This window comes from Miniopterus natalensis, chromosome 1, assembly GCF_054644295.1.
Source record: "Miniopterus natalensis isolate mMinNat1 chromosome 1, mMinNat1.hap1, whole genome shotgun sequence".
NCBI lineage: Eukaryota > Metazoa > Chordata > Mammalia > Chiroptera > Miniopteridae > Miniopterus > Miniopterus natalensis.
This window is the reverse complement of record NC_142081.1, coordinates 21,187,920-21,205,765: the sequence shown is the minus strand read 5'-3', so window position 1 is coordinate 21,205,765 and position 17,846 is coordinate 21,187,920. Positions and strand designations below refer to the sequence as shown.

The window sequence follows — 17,846 nt, the reverse complement described above, 5'->3', positions numbered from 1 at the left end:
GCCGAGAGGGAATGAGCGGGCAGTGGGAGACCGCGGCTCCTTCCGTCCGGGCACTGAGCCCTGCGCCGCAAGTCGCCAGGGGCAGCGGCCCCTCGCCGGGAAGCCCGCACCCGGCGGCCCCCACCTGCCCGGTGGCGAGAAAGTGGGTGTGTGCGCGGGGGGGCGGGGGGCGGCCAAACTTCCTGTCCCGCGCTCAACCTGCTTCCGGCAGGAGCCGGAAGACGCTGTGTGTGGACGGAATTCGGAACCGACTGACGGACGGCTGTTGGGGACGGAAGGTGAGCTCCGGGGCGGGTCGGACCCACTTGCTGGGCTAGGCGGTCCCCGAAAGGGAGGGAGCCAGTACCGGCTCCTCGGGGGCTCGGGCCGAGGTCGCCCCCGGAGAGGACAAGGAAACCGCCCCCCTTGGGCACCCCTGCGGGATCTGGCGGGCCCGGGAGCGGCCGGTCTGAAGCCCCACGGCTTGGACCCTTCCCCTCGCGGGGTTTTGGGCCGATGTTTCGGCTCCTTTGCTTGGTTTTGGGGCCGGAGCGTGGGAACTAGACCGTCCTGAGAAAGCCGGAGTCCGCGGATGCCCTGGGCGGGGGCTCCCGGACTGCATTCGCAGCCAGGGCCTGCCCGCGGACCTTGGGGCCTGACACTGAGGCCGTTGTACTGGGAAAATACGATGCCAAGGGGACTCTGCCCTGGATATTCCATCCCAGAGCTACGGTCTTCGTTCATATATCCCCTTACTTTCCGGGTCTAGAAGAAGGAAGGCTGCCGACTCGGAGGGGCTGGACTGCGGGTTTCTGCTTCGCCTGTCATTTCCAGGCGGGGGCGGGGGCGAGGGTGGGGTGGGGGTGGGGGTGGGAGTGGGGGTGGGCTGTGTTTACAGCAGATTGAATTTATCCTCTGAGGTGTCTTCAGATAAAAGAATCCAATTAGCTTATTAAAGTTTGTTTCACTTGCTCATGAGGCTCTGAAATGCATTAAGGCACTATTTGGAAGTTAAACATTATTAACTTGGACTAAGAATTTGCATTTCTTCCTCACTTTGGCAAAAGGTCAGTGAAGCATATTTGCAAAAAGAATAAAAGAAACATTTTAAAATACAGTCAGGGACATTTTGATGTTGAGGAAGAAATTCCACTTTGTCTTCGTGTGGACATAGTAAAGGCAACTAAACCAGCAGTCAAAAGATTTAGGTTCTAGTTTTTGAAGGTTTGCGTCGAAGTAGATGCCTAATTTTTGGCAAATTACTTAATCTCTAGTTTTTGCCCCCCTTTTTTTACTTTACAGATTTATTTTTTTTCAGCAAATATTTCCTGAGTGTTTACTTTGTACACAGCAGTGTCCTAGGTTAATGGAAGAAGGGTGAATAAACTCAGTAAACCTAACCGAGGAGAAAAATTTCCATGTAGACAACTAACATCCAAAGGAGGGTGAAATAATGTCTAAAGAGGGGTTAAACTTAAGGACAGATTTGTTTCGACTGGAGGGAAAGGATCAGAGAGTCTTCATGGAGGAGATGCAATTTGAGTTGGATTTTAAAGGCTGGAAAGGATTTCACAAGATCAGAATTAGACTGGGGATGCTGATTACCAGTTGAAGAACTGTCCCAAGCAAAGACCTTGAGCACTGAAAAAGGTTACTATGTTCATTTAATAGTGAGTTTAGTGTGGGCTGGAATAAATAGTTTGTTAAGGAATATAGTGGATGCTGGAACTGGAACGGTGTTCGAGGACATGTAGAGTATTTGAATGCCACGCTTAGGTGTTTGACTACTGAGGCACTGAACTTTGAGTAAGGGGAGTGATATAAGCATTTCTGTGTTTTGGAAAGGTAACTCGAGTGGCTGCATAAAAGATGGATTAGAAAGGGAAATTTAAGGGCTGGGTAGTCAATTAGAAGCCTATTTTAATAGTGTAGTTGAAAGATAATAAGAGACCTAAACAGGACATTACAGTAGGAATAAGTTTGGGGGAATCAGAACCACTGGGATTATTTAAATAGGAAAGATGAGAGAGATTGTTAAAGACCTAGAATTTGCAGTTGAGTGGGAGGAAGATTGGGCAATAATTGAAATGGATAATACAGGAAGAACAGGTTTGGTGGGGGAGATGATAATCTGGATTTTGTACATTGTTGGGTTTGAGTTGCTATTGGATATCTACGTGGAGATAGTAGCAAGCAGTTAGAAATGAAAGTTTGAAGTTCAGAAGAGAGGTCAGGAATAAAGACAAAAATTTAGGTATCATTTGCAATGTCATTCATTTATTATACAGGTATTTAGTGCCTACTAGGTGCTTACATGGAACCTTGTATGGAAGCCCTTTAAGCTCATAGTAAAGAACAACTTGGAGCTTCACAGTATCAGAAATGACTCTAAGAGACCTAAATTCCTTATGACTTATATAAAGTACTGTGCCAGGCACTGTGCTGGAAGATATAGTAGTGAACAAGACTAGTTCTTTCCCTTGTTTATGGAGCCTTCAATTTAGGGGGTAGCCAGACAAAATAAATACTGTATAAAAACAAATGAAAGAATTAGAAATTGTGATTAAGTGAAGACAGTAGAGGTAGAAAATAAAGGTTGGAGTGTGGAGAACCTTCTTTGAGTAAGATATCAGGGAAAGCTTTCTAAGTGAGTTAAAAGTTTAACTGAACTCTGAAGGATTAAAACAACAACAAAAAAGAGCTAACCAATGGAAAAGAGGGGTAAAAGCATTCTGAGATAGAACAAATGTCATGTGCAAATTCCTAATATAAGAAAGAGCTTAATGTGCTCTAGGAACTAAGGGAGATTTCCTTCCTCTGGGGCTTGGTGAACAAGTAAAGGAGGTTGACTCCAGAGTGTGGAGAGGCAGGAATGGCTCACGTAGGTTCTTATAGGCCAGAATAAGGAGTTTAGGTTTTGTCTATACATATGGAAAAGCCTACAGAAGTTTCAAGCAGGGAGGTATATATAATAGGATTCATATTTTAAGATGATATTTACTGTTGTGAAGAGAATAGAAAGGAGGGTGACAAGAGCAGAAGCAGCGAGACCAGTTAGGACGCAGTAGCAGTACTTTAGGGCAAGAGTTGATGGTGGCCTGGAGTATGGTGGTGGCAGTTGAGAAAGAAGTAGGTGGATTTGCTATATTTCCCCTTTTGGAGATAGAGTCAATAGGGCTTGCAGCTGGATTGAATGTTGGGAGCAGAGGAAAGAAAGCAATAAAAATTACTCCTAGCCTGGCTGGGCATGGCTCAGCAGTTGAGCATCTGGGTGATCAGGTTCGATTCCTGGTCAGGGCACATGCCCCGGTTGCAGTCCCGGTCCCAGGTCGGTCGGGGGCATGCAGGAGGCAACCAATCAGTGACTCATCATTGATGTTTCTGTCTCTCTCTTTCCCTCTCCTTTCCTCTCTCTGAAATCAATAAAGATATATTTAAAAAAAAAATTACTCCTAAATGAAGTAAAGAGTGGTTTTTGAGTAGAGGGTTGTGGTAAGAAGTTCTGGCAGGGAATGATGGGAAACAGGCTTGAGAGAGAATTTCTTCTGGACATGTTAAAATTGAGATATCAAGTTTAAAATGTTAGGTAGAGATGTCAAGTAAGCATTTGGATATATAAGCCTGCAGCTCAGAGGAGATATCTGGACTACAGATAAACATTTTGGAGACCATATCATTTAAAGCCATGGATCTGGATGAATTCACAGAAGGGAGAGAGTATAGGAAGAAAAGAGGGTCCGAAGACTATCCTGAGGACCATTAATATTTAGGGGCTGAGTGGAGAAGGAATATAGGAGTTCTCAAAGGAGACTCGAGAAATGGCTGCTAAAGTAGTAGTGAAATAAGGAACATGTATCTTGGAAACAAAGAGAGTAGTGTTTGAGGAAGGGAGGCAGTGCTTCTGAGAGACAATGTCAGTTATGCCTCTTTGGTGGCAAGTGACCAATTTACTTCAGAAGAGGAATTTATAACAAGGATGTGGGCAGCTCACAGGACCAAAGGAAATGCTGAAGGCCCTGGCTTTATAAAGGGTAGGAATATGAGCAGCCCCAGGGGAAGCTGCTAACTGCACTACTAGAATGAATGGACTGCTGCAGCAATTTTCAGTCCTTAGTTTTTTAGGATTCACATTCTGAGGAAAAGTGTCAGATTTATTCAACATGGGTCAAGTGTCCAGTAGTTGGCCAGGGTAGAAAAGAACGCTTCAATCTACAGTCCTGCCAAGAATGTAATCAATGGGAGGGGTAGATCCCCAAACAAAATGTGTGTTGTGTTACCCAAGCAGGGGAAATGAATGTAGGACAGGCAAAAACAGTGGTTGTCTATTGCAAAGATCAAATAAGATGAGGACAGCAAAGTGTCCATTGGATTTGGCAACATGAACATCATGGGTAATCTTTACAAGAAAGGTTTTGGCGAATTGATAGAGTTGGGTAATGATTAGAGATGAGAAAATGGAGATAACTCTCTTGATGAATTTGGCTTGTAGAGAATTAGGAATGTAGAGAAATGGAGAGGAGACTGAAATAAAATTCAGGGCTGTAGGAATGGAGCACCCAGAAGATCCTAGGAAGAGAAAGGAGAAGGCCCAGGGTGAATCCTACAGTTTCTAAACTTACTTTGACTCCGCAATTCTGTATTCCAAATTTCTTTCATTAGAATTTAATCAACTCCCATAATATGCTAGGTATGATATAGAAACTTCCCTTGTTTTTCTATTCCCGGCACTACCGTTTTATACCAAAATTGAAACTGCTCTTTTAAAATAAATTTTAATTTTTGGTCTTTGTAATTTACTACTATTAGTAGAATTTTTGTTTTCCTTTTTTAACCATTACTGATTTGTCTGGGTCTACATCTGTGGTCAGCCACAGGTGGAGATGAGGGGAGCTGAGAAGCAGATTGGCTCATGGTCAGAGAGACTAGTCCTTTTGGTTGAAATCATGTGCTTTATTTTAACCTTTGTGCAAATGTGTTATAGCATAGTGGAAGCTAGGAAAATTCCAGGACAAGTGGAATAGGGAAACTGAGACAGATAGTTAAACAGCATGTGTGGCCACCTAATAAATCCTATCTTCCCTAAACCAAGGACACTTGAGAGTAAATGGTCTCCTCGTCCTCCTCAGTATCAGCAGGGACAGTGGATTTCTAAAAAGTATAATGTATGCTCGACCAAGATTGTTTTTGTGTGTTTTTTTTTTTTAAGCAGTCTAATATGCTTTGATGGTCACAGGGAACCATGTACACAGTAAAATTTGGTTGTTACCAAGGGGAGAGGGAGATAGGATCTGAACAGCACTACTTTGACCAATCCCTGGGTTTCTGAGATCAGTTTGTTTTGTTGTGAACTCTATCTAAAGCCAAGATTCCTTATTTATGATTTGTGGAAAATACGATTCGGTGGGCTGGGCCTTGATTGCTGATAGTTAAATGTCATTGTCTCTTCTATTATTTATGGAGCTAAATTAGTACATTTAAATTTTCTATTTAAAAAGAAACAAAGATACAATTTGCCTGTCCACCAGCTACAGATACAAATTAAAAACGAACAAATATTATTGTCTACATTGAAGAACTTTGGGTGATACAGGTGACTGCTCTGTATATTGCATTTCTAATCTCTTATCTTAGTTAATGGCATAAAAAAACCTGGGAAGAAATTTCCTCTGAGACTCATAATTTTCTTGAAAATAGCTTCCCTTTGAGTAAGAGCAGTGCCTTTCACTCCAGTGTCATGTAAATTGCATTTAAAGGAAAAACATTGCACTGGGGATCCCCTCCCCATACTGGCAAATTATTTTTATTATAAATATTCTAAATATGTTCAAACATAAAGCTAGGTAATCCTTACACCTCTTACACCGAGCCTTTATAGCTCTTAATCAACTATAACATCAAAACAAATTTACAAATCAATAATAGCAGTGCCACTGTCGGTGGATTTCTAAAACTATACGCTAAATAAAGATTATTTTCTTTAAGCAGTCTAATATGTTTTGATGGCCATAGGGAACCATATACATCATAAAATTTAGGTTATCGGTATTATTATCAATTGTTGCCATGGATTAATATCTTTATGAGTAAATATACAAATATAAACAACACCATAAAACAAGAAAATTCAAATTAACATTCATATTATGTGGTAGAGATACTGTTTTATTACAATGAAATACATATTTAAAGTTGAGCTTAGCAGTGGAAAGATTTAGCCTTGGATTCAGTAATATATTTCATCTGTTTCTAAATTTTAACTTTTGTAATACTAATGCAGAGGATATTATACAAGGTAGTATTTATAATGTCAAAGCATTGTTACGCAGTTTATGATAATCAGATCTTATATTTAAGCAAAGGTGCCTAAGAAGTCCTTGAATGCCAGTTTTAATGAGGTATTGTTTGATAACTATATAGAGTTAAAATTGCCTTGTTCAGTTGAAGATTTGCTTCACAGGTAAAAAGATAACGTAGAATGGAAGAAAGGTTGTGCAGATCATATGGCTGATAAGGGACATATCTAGAATATATAAAGAACCTTACAATGCAGTAATAAAAAGACAAATAATTTAAAAGTAGGCCACCAGCCTGATTAGGAATTCCTCCAAAAGAGATTTATAAGTGTCCAATAAGCACAGGAAAAGATAGCTCAGTGGTTGAGTGTCAACCTATGAACCAGGAGGTCACGGTTAGATTCCATTCAGGGCACATGCTAAGGTTTTTGGGCTCTATCCCCAGTAGGGGTCATGCAGGAAGCAGCTGATCAATGATTCTCTCTCATTGTTGGTGTTTCTATCTGTCTCTCCCTCTCCCTTCCTGTCTCTGAAATCAATAAAAACATATTTTACAAAAACAAACAAACCAAAAACCCACAGTAAGTTACCACTTCACACCCATTAGGATGGCTGTGATAAAAAAGGCAGATACTAACAAGAGTTGGTGAGGGTGTGGGGAAATTGGATCCCTCTCATAAGCTACTGTATGTGACACACCACTTTGGAAAACAGCCTGGTATTCCTTAAGAGGTTAAACATAGAGTTACCATATGACCTAGCGATTTCACTCCTAAATGTGTACAGAAAAGGATGAGAACATATGTCCACACAAAAGCTTGTACATGAGTGTTCATAGCAGCATATGCATAATCGCCAAACTGTGGAAACAACCCAGTGAGCATCAACTGATAATTTCATAAATAAAATGTATATCCATAAGTAGAATATTATTTGGCAACAAAAAGAAATGAAGTGTTAATGCATGCTACAACAAGGATAAACCTTGAAAACGAAATGCTAAGTGAAAGCAGCCAGGCATAAAAGATCACATATAAGAAATGTCCAGAGTAGGTAAATCCACACAGGTAGAAAGTAGGTTAGTAGTTGCCTAGGTCTGGTTAGTGGAGGGTTTGGGAGAAAGTGGGTACAGGCTTTCTTTTGGGGGATGACGAAAATGTAGAATTAATTGTGGTTATGGTTGCAAACTGTGACTATACTAAAAACAATTTATTTGTACTCTTTAAATAAGTGAATTGTATGGTATGTGAGTTATATCTCAGTGAAGCTGTTGTTTAAAAAAAGATTTGCATTGCAGCTTTTGAAATCTGTTAAATGGGTAACTGGAATTGGGAATAGAATTGAATTGAATTTACTGTCACACTTAGCTAGTGCTGTGTTAAAGATGAGATCCACACAGTACATTGCTCTGGTACTGAGTGCTCCAATACAGATTCTTTTGAGGTCAGCCTGCCTATTCTGCTGCATCAGACTATTCTTTCTTTTGTTTATATAGCACACATACAAACCACAAATTTGGATACGAAAATTTTATGGCAGAACTCAGTTATAATACCGATACCCATTTGTTTCAGAAAGTATTTGTGCTAATTTTTAAGATTATCATTGAAATGAAAACACTAAAATAAAAGGATGTCATAGATACCCATGGATTGAGAAATGGTGATCTAGAGGTGGCCCTTAAATTATCAGAGAGATGACAGCTCCCTTCTCCAACTTGTTATTACAGCTTTGCAAACATGTTTAAGATCTGCTGTATCTGATTTTTCCCTTTTTCAGGGCTCATGTTCATATCCATCATTTTTCATTAGGTAAGGAAACAAACCTGTCCCTGAAGCCAGCACCATTAGTTTTTTAAAAAAAATCTAACAAATATAAAGAGAGTAAACAGTTGTCTAGGTTCTTAGAGATTTTACAATCCTGGAATCTCAAAATTAGAGGAAACTTAAGGATAACCTAAACATGTGGTAATTTCTTGGTGTCTTGAGATGAGCTGGAATTGAGGAAAAGGAATTCTTAAACCCTGGTGATTCAAGATCAAATTTAGAGAGATGTAATCACTCAGTATTCATGCCAACTATTCATGCCAACCTGCTCTGAGGTTAGGAGTTTGGCTCTGCAGCTTAATAACTTGGGCAAGTGATGTACTGAGCCTTGGTTCCTTTCAGTGTAAAAAGAGGGATGGATAAGCCACATTGAGTTATTTTATTATAGTGCTTGAATAAGAAAAATGTGTGTGGAAGGAAAAGTTGGAGATTTATACTGCTTTATGTGGGAAACTTAAAATTTTATTTACATCTTATAAGTGGTTTTTAATGATGAAAAATACAGATTTCTGGCAGCTAACAGGGGGGAGAGGAAGGAACGTTCATGGCAATAACATTTATTTAGGTACTTCTAAATGCTCTTTTTGTAGAGCATATCTTTTCACTTTGCCTTGGTATTAATTGAAAACTCCCATCCTGAGTATACATTTTACACTGTATGACCACTTTGTATATAGTAGTGCTCCCAGTTTTAGCAAAAATTATACAATATAAAGTGAACTCTCTCTGCCAAAATCCTGAAAGAAAAGAAAAAAAGCTATAAGAAAGTAAGAATTTATAGCTGCATCAGGGTCCCCAGAGTACTATTTTTGGGAACCACTATTCAAATTTTGACTGACTGTATAACTATTTTTAGAAAAACTGGGCATTTGAGAAAAGAAAAAAGTCACACCATCCTACCACCCGATGTAACTACTATCACAGCTGTTCGAATTTCCTTTTACTTTTTCTTATGCTTATCTTAACTAGTTTTAATATTGGCAAGTGTGTAATTTTGTAGTTTGTTTTTGTAATTTTGTAACTTAACCAACATTTTCTAATTGTTGGGTGTAATTTAATCAACACTCTCCGATTGTTGGGTATAAATGTGTATTTATATGTTGCTTGCAATTGTTTATTATCGTAGATGATAAGATGAAATTCTTTGGACATATAGCTTTTCCCATATGTAAGACTTTTTCTTAGAATAGATTAGTAGAAGTAGAAATTCTATATCAAAATATAACTTTTTACGGGTTTTGATACCTGTTGGGCTTAATCTATTTTAAAACAGATGTTTTAGGCGGAATTATTTATTTGCTTGCTTGTTGTGGATAATACCGGGGCGGCAAAAGTAGGTTTACAGCTGTTTGTATGGAAAAAGACATGCAGGTTATATTTATTACAATAACTTTTAACTCAAAAGAATGTTACAACTATAAGCCTATTTTTGCCCATTCCTGTATGATGAAGTCTTTGTTCATTTAGCTACATTTTTCCTCTGCTCTTAATTCTCTCTCTCTTTTTCCCATTTTAGGCTAAATTGATTACCCACCCAGTACAGCATCTTAGAGGAAAAACATAGCATTTCCTAGAGGAATATGAGCATAAACAGGAAGGTGTCATTGACTCTGAATTAAAATTTTAACCTGTCCCCTGAACAGCTACAGGATTTGGAAGCTGAATCAATGTTATCAGATGAGTTAGAATCCAAACCAGAGGTGAGCCCAGTCAACTTGTTTCCTTTTCTTTCTAGTGGGCTGTGTTCCAGAGTTTGTCCTTATTTAGTTCAGGAGTCAGCAAACTTTTTCTGTAATGGGCCAGATAGTAAAATTTTAGTCTTTGTGGGCCATATTTTCTTGGTTGTAACTACTGGTTTATTATTTTTCTGTTACTAAGTACTTTCTCAAAGATTTAAGAATTCTGTTTTTACCTCTTATGACTTTTAATATTTGTTATTTAAATAAGTGCAAAATCATACATTTAGATAATTATGACAATGTTATTTCATATATATAGCATATATGTATAATGTGTGTATACATATATAAATATTTACTACCACAAACATTTATTTATAAATCCTAACCCAAGGATACTTTTTCCATTGCTTTTCAGAGAGAGTGGAAGGGAGAGAGAGAGAGAAAGAGAAAGAAATATCGATGTGAGAGAGACACATCTACTGGCTGCCTCCCATATGAGCCCCAACCAGGGCCGGGGATTGAGCCTGCAACTGAGGTACATGCCCTTGGCCAGAATCAAACCCGGGACCCTTCAGTCTGTGGGCCAATGCTCTAACCACTGAGCAAAACTGGCTAGGGCAATAAAAATAACTTTAAATTTTATTTGTTGTTAATCTAGTTTTTCAGTGAATATGGCTGAGACTAGTGAGCAAATCAATACTTAATTACATCATCACCTTTTGGGAAATTCAGAGGTTTATATCCATTCCTAACAACCTGTATTTCTCTATGTTGTTTCCCCTCCCCCACCCCATAGCTCCTGGTACAGTTTGTTCAGAATACATCCATCCCATTGGGACAGGGTCTAGTAGAATCGGAAGCTAAAGACATTACTTGCTTGTCCCTCCTTCCAGTGACTGAGGCCTCAGAATGCAGTCGGCTAATGTTACCAGGTAAAAATTAAGAACACCACAGATAAGATAAATAATAGTCCTAAGAGTATAGCCTACTCTATGGTACTGGTGGAATGGGGGTGGAATGGGCTAACTGATTTTATAACAGACTGGTGGAAACTGTAAAAATTAGGAATCTTGGAGAAAAAGGAACCATGGAAGTTATAAGTGCATTGATAGTTTACGCCATAGGAATGGATATGATCACCTATAGAACGTGAGAGTGAGAAGAAAACATGGCTAAGGTAGAATGCCTTGGAACTCCCTATTCAAGGTACAGGGTAAGGCAGAAGAGCCTGTGAAGGAGGGAAGAAGGAAAGGCTAAAGTCGTATGAGGAATACTGACGGAGTATAGGCATGGAACCCAAGGGAATAATCAATGTGTCAAATGTTCCTAAGAGACCCAGTGAGATGGCATCAACAGGGCCATTGTTGACCTTAGCAGGACCTGTCCCATGGAAAGGGGGTAGAAAGCCAGGCTGCAGTGGGTTGAGATACTAGTGTAAGATAAGTATGGTTGAAGAAGTATCCATACTTTGTAAAGACTCTCTGCTATGGAAAGGAAAAAGAGAAGGATGGAAGATAGATGGAAGAATTCTTTTCTCAGAATTGAAATATTTAAGGGTGGTTTATGCTAAAAGAAAAGAGCCAGTTAGAGAAAACGGAAAATGTAGAAAATTGGTGAGGAGGCTTCAGGAAAGGTAGAATGAAGTAGAATGCTAAACACAGGTAGTGAGATTAGCATTGGATGGATAGAAAGAGGGCAGTCCAATCACTTGACTATTACTGAGGAGAACATTATTTTTAGATGGAATGAATTCTTTGTTTTCTGGTCCTTGCTTTAAAATTTGGAACATTAATGTTAACTTGGGGAGGATCAATATTAATCTGTTGGTGACAAATTATTTGTTTTAAAGTCTTCTGGTTACTGTCTTCTAGTGGTGCTTTTTCTTTGGTTTTTTAAGTGACTTTAAAATCTTTTTCAATGTTTAAAGATTCAAAAAGGGCAGATATAATGAACCAACCAATGTTGACTTAAGGTTTTTTTAACTAGCTTCTAGTTTTCTACACTTTCTACCTCTCAAGTTCCCATTTCTCTACTAGTATATGGAGTCTTTCCAGATACTTATGGATTTGCAATATGTGAACATTTCCATGTGCAATAAAATTTGATCTTTATTAGGCTTTTCCCTCAACTTTTTTCTCCCAATTTTAACTTATTGAATAAATATTTAACAGTAATAAAGGAAATGCAAACAGAAGCAAAAGCATCTGTCTTCTTTTCCACATTATCTTCTTTTAAGTTTTAATTTTGATTTAAAATATTTTCAAGAACCAATTATAAATAATAAATGAAAACTCATGTATGTACTCACCTCTCAGCTCATGAAATACACTATTACAGTAGCAAATTTATATGCACAAACCTCCCTAATCTCATTCCCCTCCCTCTTAAGTATGTGTGTATCATTCCATGCATGGCCTGTATGTTTTCTTTTTACTTGAGACATACGATAGATACAGAAAAGTACAAAACCATAAGGACATACATTTTGAAGAATTATTGTAAAGGCGATACCCATCACTTAATCAAGAAGTAGAACATTGCCAGCTCCGAAGCCCTCCATGGGAGCCCTCCCTGATAAAGACAACCTCTGTTGTTCCATAGGTCACCACTGTCCTTAACTTTTGAGACAGTTATTTGTTTCCAAGTTTCCAGTAACCACCCAAGTCTAAGTAATGCAGTTTAATTTTAGCTATTTTTGGACTTTAAATTAATAGAATTATATGAAAGTACGTTGTTTTACTTTTCTTCTTTTACTCTGTGAAACTCATCCTTGTGTGTGTAGCTATGGTTTGTTTGGTTTCATTGCTCTATAGCATTCTGTTATATGTATGTGTACCACTGTTGATGAATATTCAGTTATTTTCCAATGTTGTTCTATGACAGACTGTCTCTCTATGAACTCTTTTTTTTTTAATCCTCACCTGAGAATATATTTTTTTCCATTGCTTTTCAGAGAGTAGACAGGGGAGAGAGAGAGAAACATTGATGTGAGAGAGACACATTGATCGGTTGCCCCCTGCATTCTCTCCAACCAGGGCTGGGGATCGAGCCTGCAACTTAGGTATGTTCCCTTGACCGGAATCAAACCCGGGACCCTTCAGTCTGTGGGCTGACGCTCTAACCACTGAGCCAAACCGGCGAGGGCAAAAAGTACCCCATTTCTAGCCTCAAAAGGACAAAGGGTCTGTAAGCCCAAATGTGGATGATTGGTTATTAGTTACTGCCAAGTGTCAGAGGAGTATGTCCCTCACTTTTTGGCTGACTCCCTTTAGAACTTAAAGCCATCTCTCTGTTCTTTTCTGAGGCAAATTTTGTATTTGTACAATGAAAATACTGTCTGTTCCTAAAAGGGTGTTAGATACTAAGGATATTCCAAGGGTATTAGGTGCTCTGTATCAAAATGGTGAGCTCTTTGGAGACAGGTGCTTCATAGAGCTGTGGTATTTTCTCTTTACTAGATGACACACCAAATCATACTAACTCCTCCAAGGAGGTCCCTCCTTCAGCTGTGTTGAGAAGCCTTCAGGTGAATGTGGGCCCAGACGGAGAAGAGACAAGGGCTCAGACTGTACAGAAGTCCCCGGAGTTTTTGGCCACTCCAGAGTCTCCTAGCTTGTTGCAAGATCTACAGCCCAGTGATAGCACTTCTTTTATTCTTCTTAACCTAACAAGAGCAGGTATTTTTATCCTTTTCTGAACTCTGCTCATGCTTCAAAAAAATTGGGGTGGGGCATATTTAACTCAGTCATACTTAAACTGGAACGAAGCTTTATTATTTCATTATTTTGGAGAATTTATATAGTCTAATGATCAATTCAGTGTGGATAGAGAGAGGGTGGACTCTAGGATGACTCAGAAGTTTCTTGCTTGGGAAATTAGGTGGTGCTGGCCACCAAGATAGTGAGCACAGAAAGAACAGGGCTGGAGGGAGGATGATTAGTTCCCATTTGTGCCTGTTGATGTTGAGATATGAGAGGGACATTCAGGAGGAGGTGTTCTTTAGAGCTGGAAACAGAAATCCAGAGTTCTAAAGAGGTCTGACATGAAATTTAAGTAGTTTTGGTGCTTATCAGCATTCAGGAAATGTATGAAACAATGAGCAGGATTCTTTGATTCAGGAGTAGTCTAGAACATAAACAGAAAAGTAGGCAAATCTGGGACCCTGGAGGGGAAAAAATCCAAACATTTAGGAGGGTAACAGAAGAATAGGAAGTAGTTGCTAGAGAGGGATAAAGAAAACAATGATAACGGTGGTTACCAGAGGGAAAGGGGGCTGAGGAAGAGGTAGTATAGGGTAAAGGGGGTCAACTATATGGTGATGGAAGGAGATCTGACTTTGGTTGGTGAGCATACAATGCAATATACATGTGATGTATTACAGAACTGTACACTTGAAATCTATATAATTTTATTAACCAATGTCACCCTAATAAGTTTAATAGGAAAACAATGTGAGTGGTGGAGTGGTGTGGGGGAAGCCAAGGCAGGAAAATGTTTTAAAGAAGAAAAGGTACTAAATCATGCCAAATTCTTCAGAATGGGCAGGACTGGGAAGTGTATGTCTGGTGACCTTAGCGAGAGAAATTGTTTTTGCAGTAGTAGAGGTGGAGGCCAGGGTTAAAGAGATGGGGATTAGATGGCAGGTAAGAAAGCGGATATGCAAGTTAGAAGTTACACTAGTTCAAGAAAGTTGACTTTGAAGGAACAGGTGAAAGTGACAGCTAGAGAAGTACTTGGGACTTGCTATTTTTAAAAAAAATAAGGATGGGAGAGACTTGAGCTTGGCTGTAAGGGAGGCTATAAGCTGGCCAGGGCCAGTAGAGAGGAGATAGATGAAGGAGACATGAGGGGATAATTGAAGGGTAGGATGGGGATAACAGACGTGAGGGTTAGCTTGGTTGCCAGGAGGTACCAGAAGGAGGTAAAAGAAAGACAAGCCTCTAGGCTGGGTGTGGAAAGGTCATAACCTAATATTGTGTGAGAATTGAAGCTTGAAGTGAGAGGTGAAGATCTGGAACAGCTGATTCAGGACACACAGGTCTTCTTAGCCAGGGCCAATAAAAGGTTTATTTGATGGCTAACTTGCATATATCCTGTTACTTCTTCCAGGTCTGAGCTCTTCAGCTGAGCACTTAGTATTTGTACAAGATGAGGCAGAGGATTCAGGGAATGATTTCCTTTCCGGTGAGAGCACGGACAGTAGCATTCCCTGGTTCCTCCGGGTTCAGGAGTTGGCCCATGACAGTTTGATCGCTGCTACTCGTGCACAACTGGCAAAGAATGCAAAAACCAGCAGCAATGGTGAGGCCCCTATGGTGTTTTCCAGTATTCTCTGCAGAGATTTTGGTAATGCAATGGTCATATTTTGAGTTATGTTTTGTGGAAACTAAATCGCTGCTCATGACAATTTAGCAATTAGCTGTGAGGGCTGTAGGATTGTTTCCTTCAAGTTCAGCATGTCTGTAGTAATTCCTCTGCCACTTTTCTCTATACAGTAATTTTCAAACTGTGGTCCTTGCATCATCAGCATCAACTAGGAACTTAGAAATGCAGACAATCAGGCCCTATCCTACTGAATCAGAAACCTGCAATCTTTTAGGAAGCCCTTTTGGTGGTTCTGATGGATGTTAAAGCTTGAGGGCCATACTCTATTCAACCACTCCTAAACTGCTGCAAAACCTTTGCTTATGTAGCATGCCATAATACTTTTTTTTTAATAAGAGAAAGTTTGTTTATAAAGTTACAGAGGCAAAAGAAGGGCCCTTGGAGTTTAGGATAGAGAGAGGTAAAGGTAACACACCTGAGGGAAAGAAGAGGGGAAGAGGAAAGACATGGCTGTGTTCCTGGGAGGGGGAGTGCCTGCCACAATACATTTTGTTTTAGATTTGTCTCTGTATTTTGTCATTAACCTGTGACAATTAAGGTAATACAACTAATTATTAAGGTAAGGTACAACATTCATATCATAGCCAAGCTTAAGTACTGAAATCTTACATTAGTACATAGTTGTTTGGAACTCATGCAGATAATGTAGAATATGCTTATGGTTATTTTTTGATTACCATGCAAATGAAAATTTAAAACTTTCATACAGAGCTCAGAGATCCCTGAGAAAATTTCGGACTATTCCTGTTTTAGAAACATTAACCTAAATCTTTCTTGCACAGAGAACTCCAAACTACTGTTAGTTTTCAAAATAAGTTCTGCTTAAAATGACTTATTTTACCATGTAGGGGAAGCTCTGAACTTCATATTCTTCCTGAGATGGCTTTTGCTAATCTCTGGATCCTGAAACCTTCAGCATCTCTACATTGCATTGAGGAAGTAGTGCTGTATTTGCCAATGAGAAGTAGTATAGGGAGAGAACTTGGGATTTAGACTCTGGGGGCCTGAGATCCATACCTGGTGCCATCATTTACTAGTTCCATGCCTAGGGAATATAGCCTCCCTTAGCTTCAATTTTCTCATGTTCAGAATATAGAGGTCAGGTTACTTACCTGATTGGGTTGTTACAGAGATGAAATAATATTCTCCCTGGGAAATGCTTTATAATCAGCAGAGCATTGTATGGATGTTTTTATTACTGTCAAAATATGTTACTTTGCTACCTAACAACTACCTGATATGCTTGAGTATAAGGTGAGTCCAAATATATAATTTTCCATTTTCTCAATGAAATGTTTCCCTAAATGCCTTTTTTGGGGTCTAACTGTGATATATAAGCCTTTAGGCATGTAGATAAAATTAAACATTGTAATTTGCTTTTTGAAGGTTTTATTTTGGTTACACACACACATTTTAAATTATATGAAATACATTAATTTAATGTTGCTTTTTACCCACTTACATGTAATGAAGTGATTTTATTCAGTATTTTAATAAATTTAAACAAATACCTTTGTCATTGCTGAAGCCACTTTGTGAGTGTTGTAGCATGGTTTATCAAAGCACATCTTCTCACCCATCTAAGTTGACTGAGATATAAAAGTATTTTTTTTTAAGTATTTTAATTTTGCATTTGATGCTTATATTAGGGGTAGGCAAAGTTCCCTGAGCCAAATACCCATCTGTTTTTGTAAATGAAGTTTTATTAGAACACTGGCATGCCAATTAGTTCTACAGATTGCCTATGGCAACTACCATGGCAAAGTTCAGTATTTGTGACAGAGACTATATAGCCCTCATAGTTAAAAATATTTACTATCTGGCCCTTTACAGAAAAAGTTTACTGATCCTTGCTGTATATGATATCTTCACTGGAAATTGTATCCCAAATGCAAAGACCAGCTCACATAACTGTAGGATCTTTAAAGTGTTTACAGTTGTTAGCCAGCTTCTGCAATATGAGGTGTTGAATTTCTTTGTCTCCCTCTTTTTTTAAATGTTTGAACCAGTCATCAGGCCACCTCTAAGTATCCAAAACTATCATTGGTTGAAGTCATTTTAAGCTAATCTCCCTTCTGCAAACGGTACTTTTTTCCTCAAAAACGAAGTAATTGAGGGAACACTTTGTTAAGTGAGCGATTTTATAAGTACTCAAATACAAGGCAACTCACTCTTTTCTGAGGGATTTTCTTCTGCCTTATATTCTCATTGTATTTACAAAATTAAATGCACAGAGCCCCAACTATCACAGGTTTAAATCTCTGGATTAGCGAGGAGTTTCTACAGACCTTTCATTAGAAAGTAGTTAGCTGGAGCTTTGAAGTTGGGAAATTTCCTTAATGGTATGTGCTATTTAAATTATTATATTTTTTAACCCTCACCTGAGAATATTTTTTCTCTTGATTTTTAGAGAGTGAGAGTGAGGAAGGAGGGGAAAGAGAGAGAGGGAGACAGACATCGATGTAGACAGACACATCCATTTACTTCCTCCCGCACGTGCCCCAGCTGGGGCCAGGATTGAACCTACAACCCAGGCATGTGCCCTTGACTGCGAATCCAACCCAAGATCCTTTGGTGCACAGGCCAACCCTCTAACCACTTAGAAACACGACCAGGGCTAAATTTTACCTATGTATAGTTATTACTTTTTCAGTTAAACAAACAAACAAAAAACCTGTGCG

General features: G+C 39.1%; 1 protein-coding gene across 2 annotated transcripts in view; it reads left to right on the top strand.

Moving 5' to 3' along the window:
• The first annotated feature begins 185 nt into the window (after positions 1 to 185).
• Positions 186 to 17,846, top strand: part of ZNF410 (zinc finger protein 410) — a 29,847-nt gene continuing 12,186 nt past the window's right edge. For both annotated transcript variants that reach the window (XR_001602869.2, XM_016208180.2), the window contains exons 1-5: positions 186 to 278; positions 9,615 to 9,798; positions 10,577 to 10,712; positions 13,239 to 13,457; positions 14,890 to 15,081. Coding sequence is in view for 1 of the 2 variants with exons in the window: in XM_016208180.2 (XP_016063666.1) it covers positions 9,766 to 9,798; positions 10,577 to 10,712; positions 13,239 to 13,457; positions 14,890 to 15,081 (580 nt within the window). In the remaining variant the exon portion in view is untranslated. The remainder of the gene's footprint in view (positions 279 to 9,614; positions 9,799 to 10,576; positions 10,713 to 13,238; positions 13,458 to 14,889; positions 15,082 to 17,846) is intronic.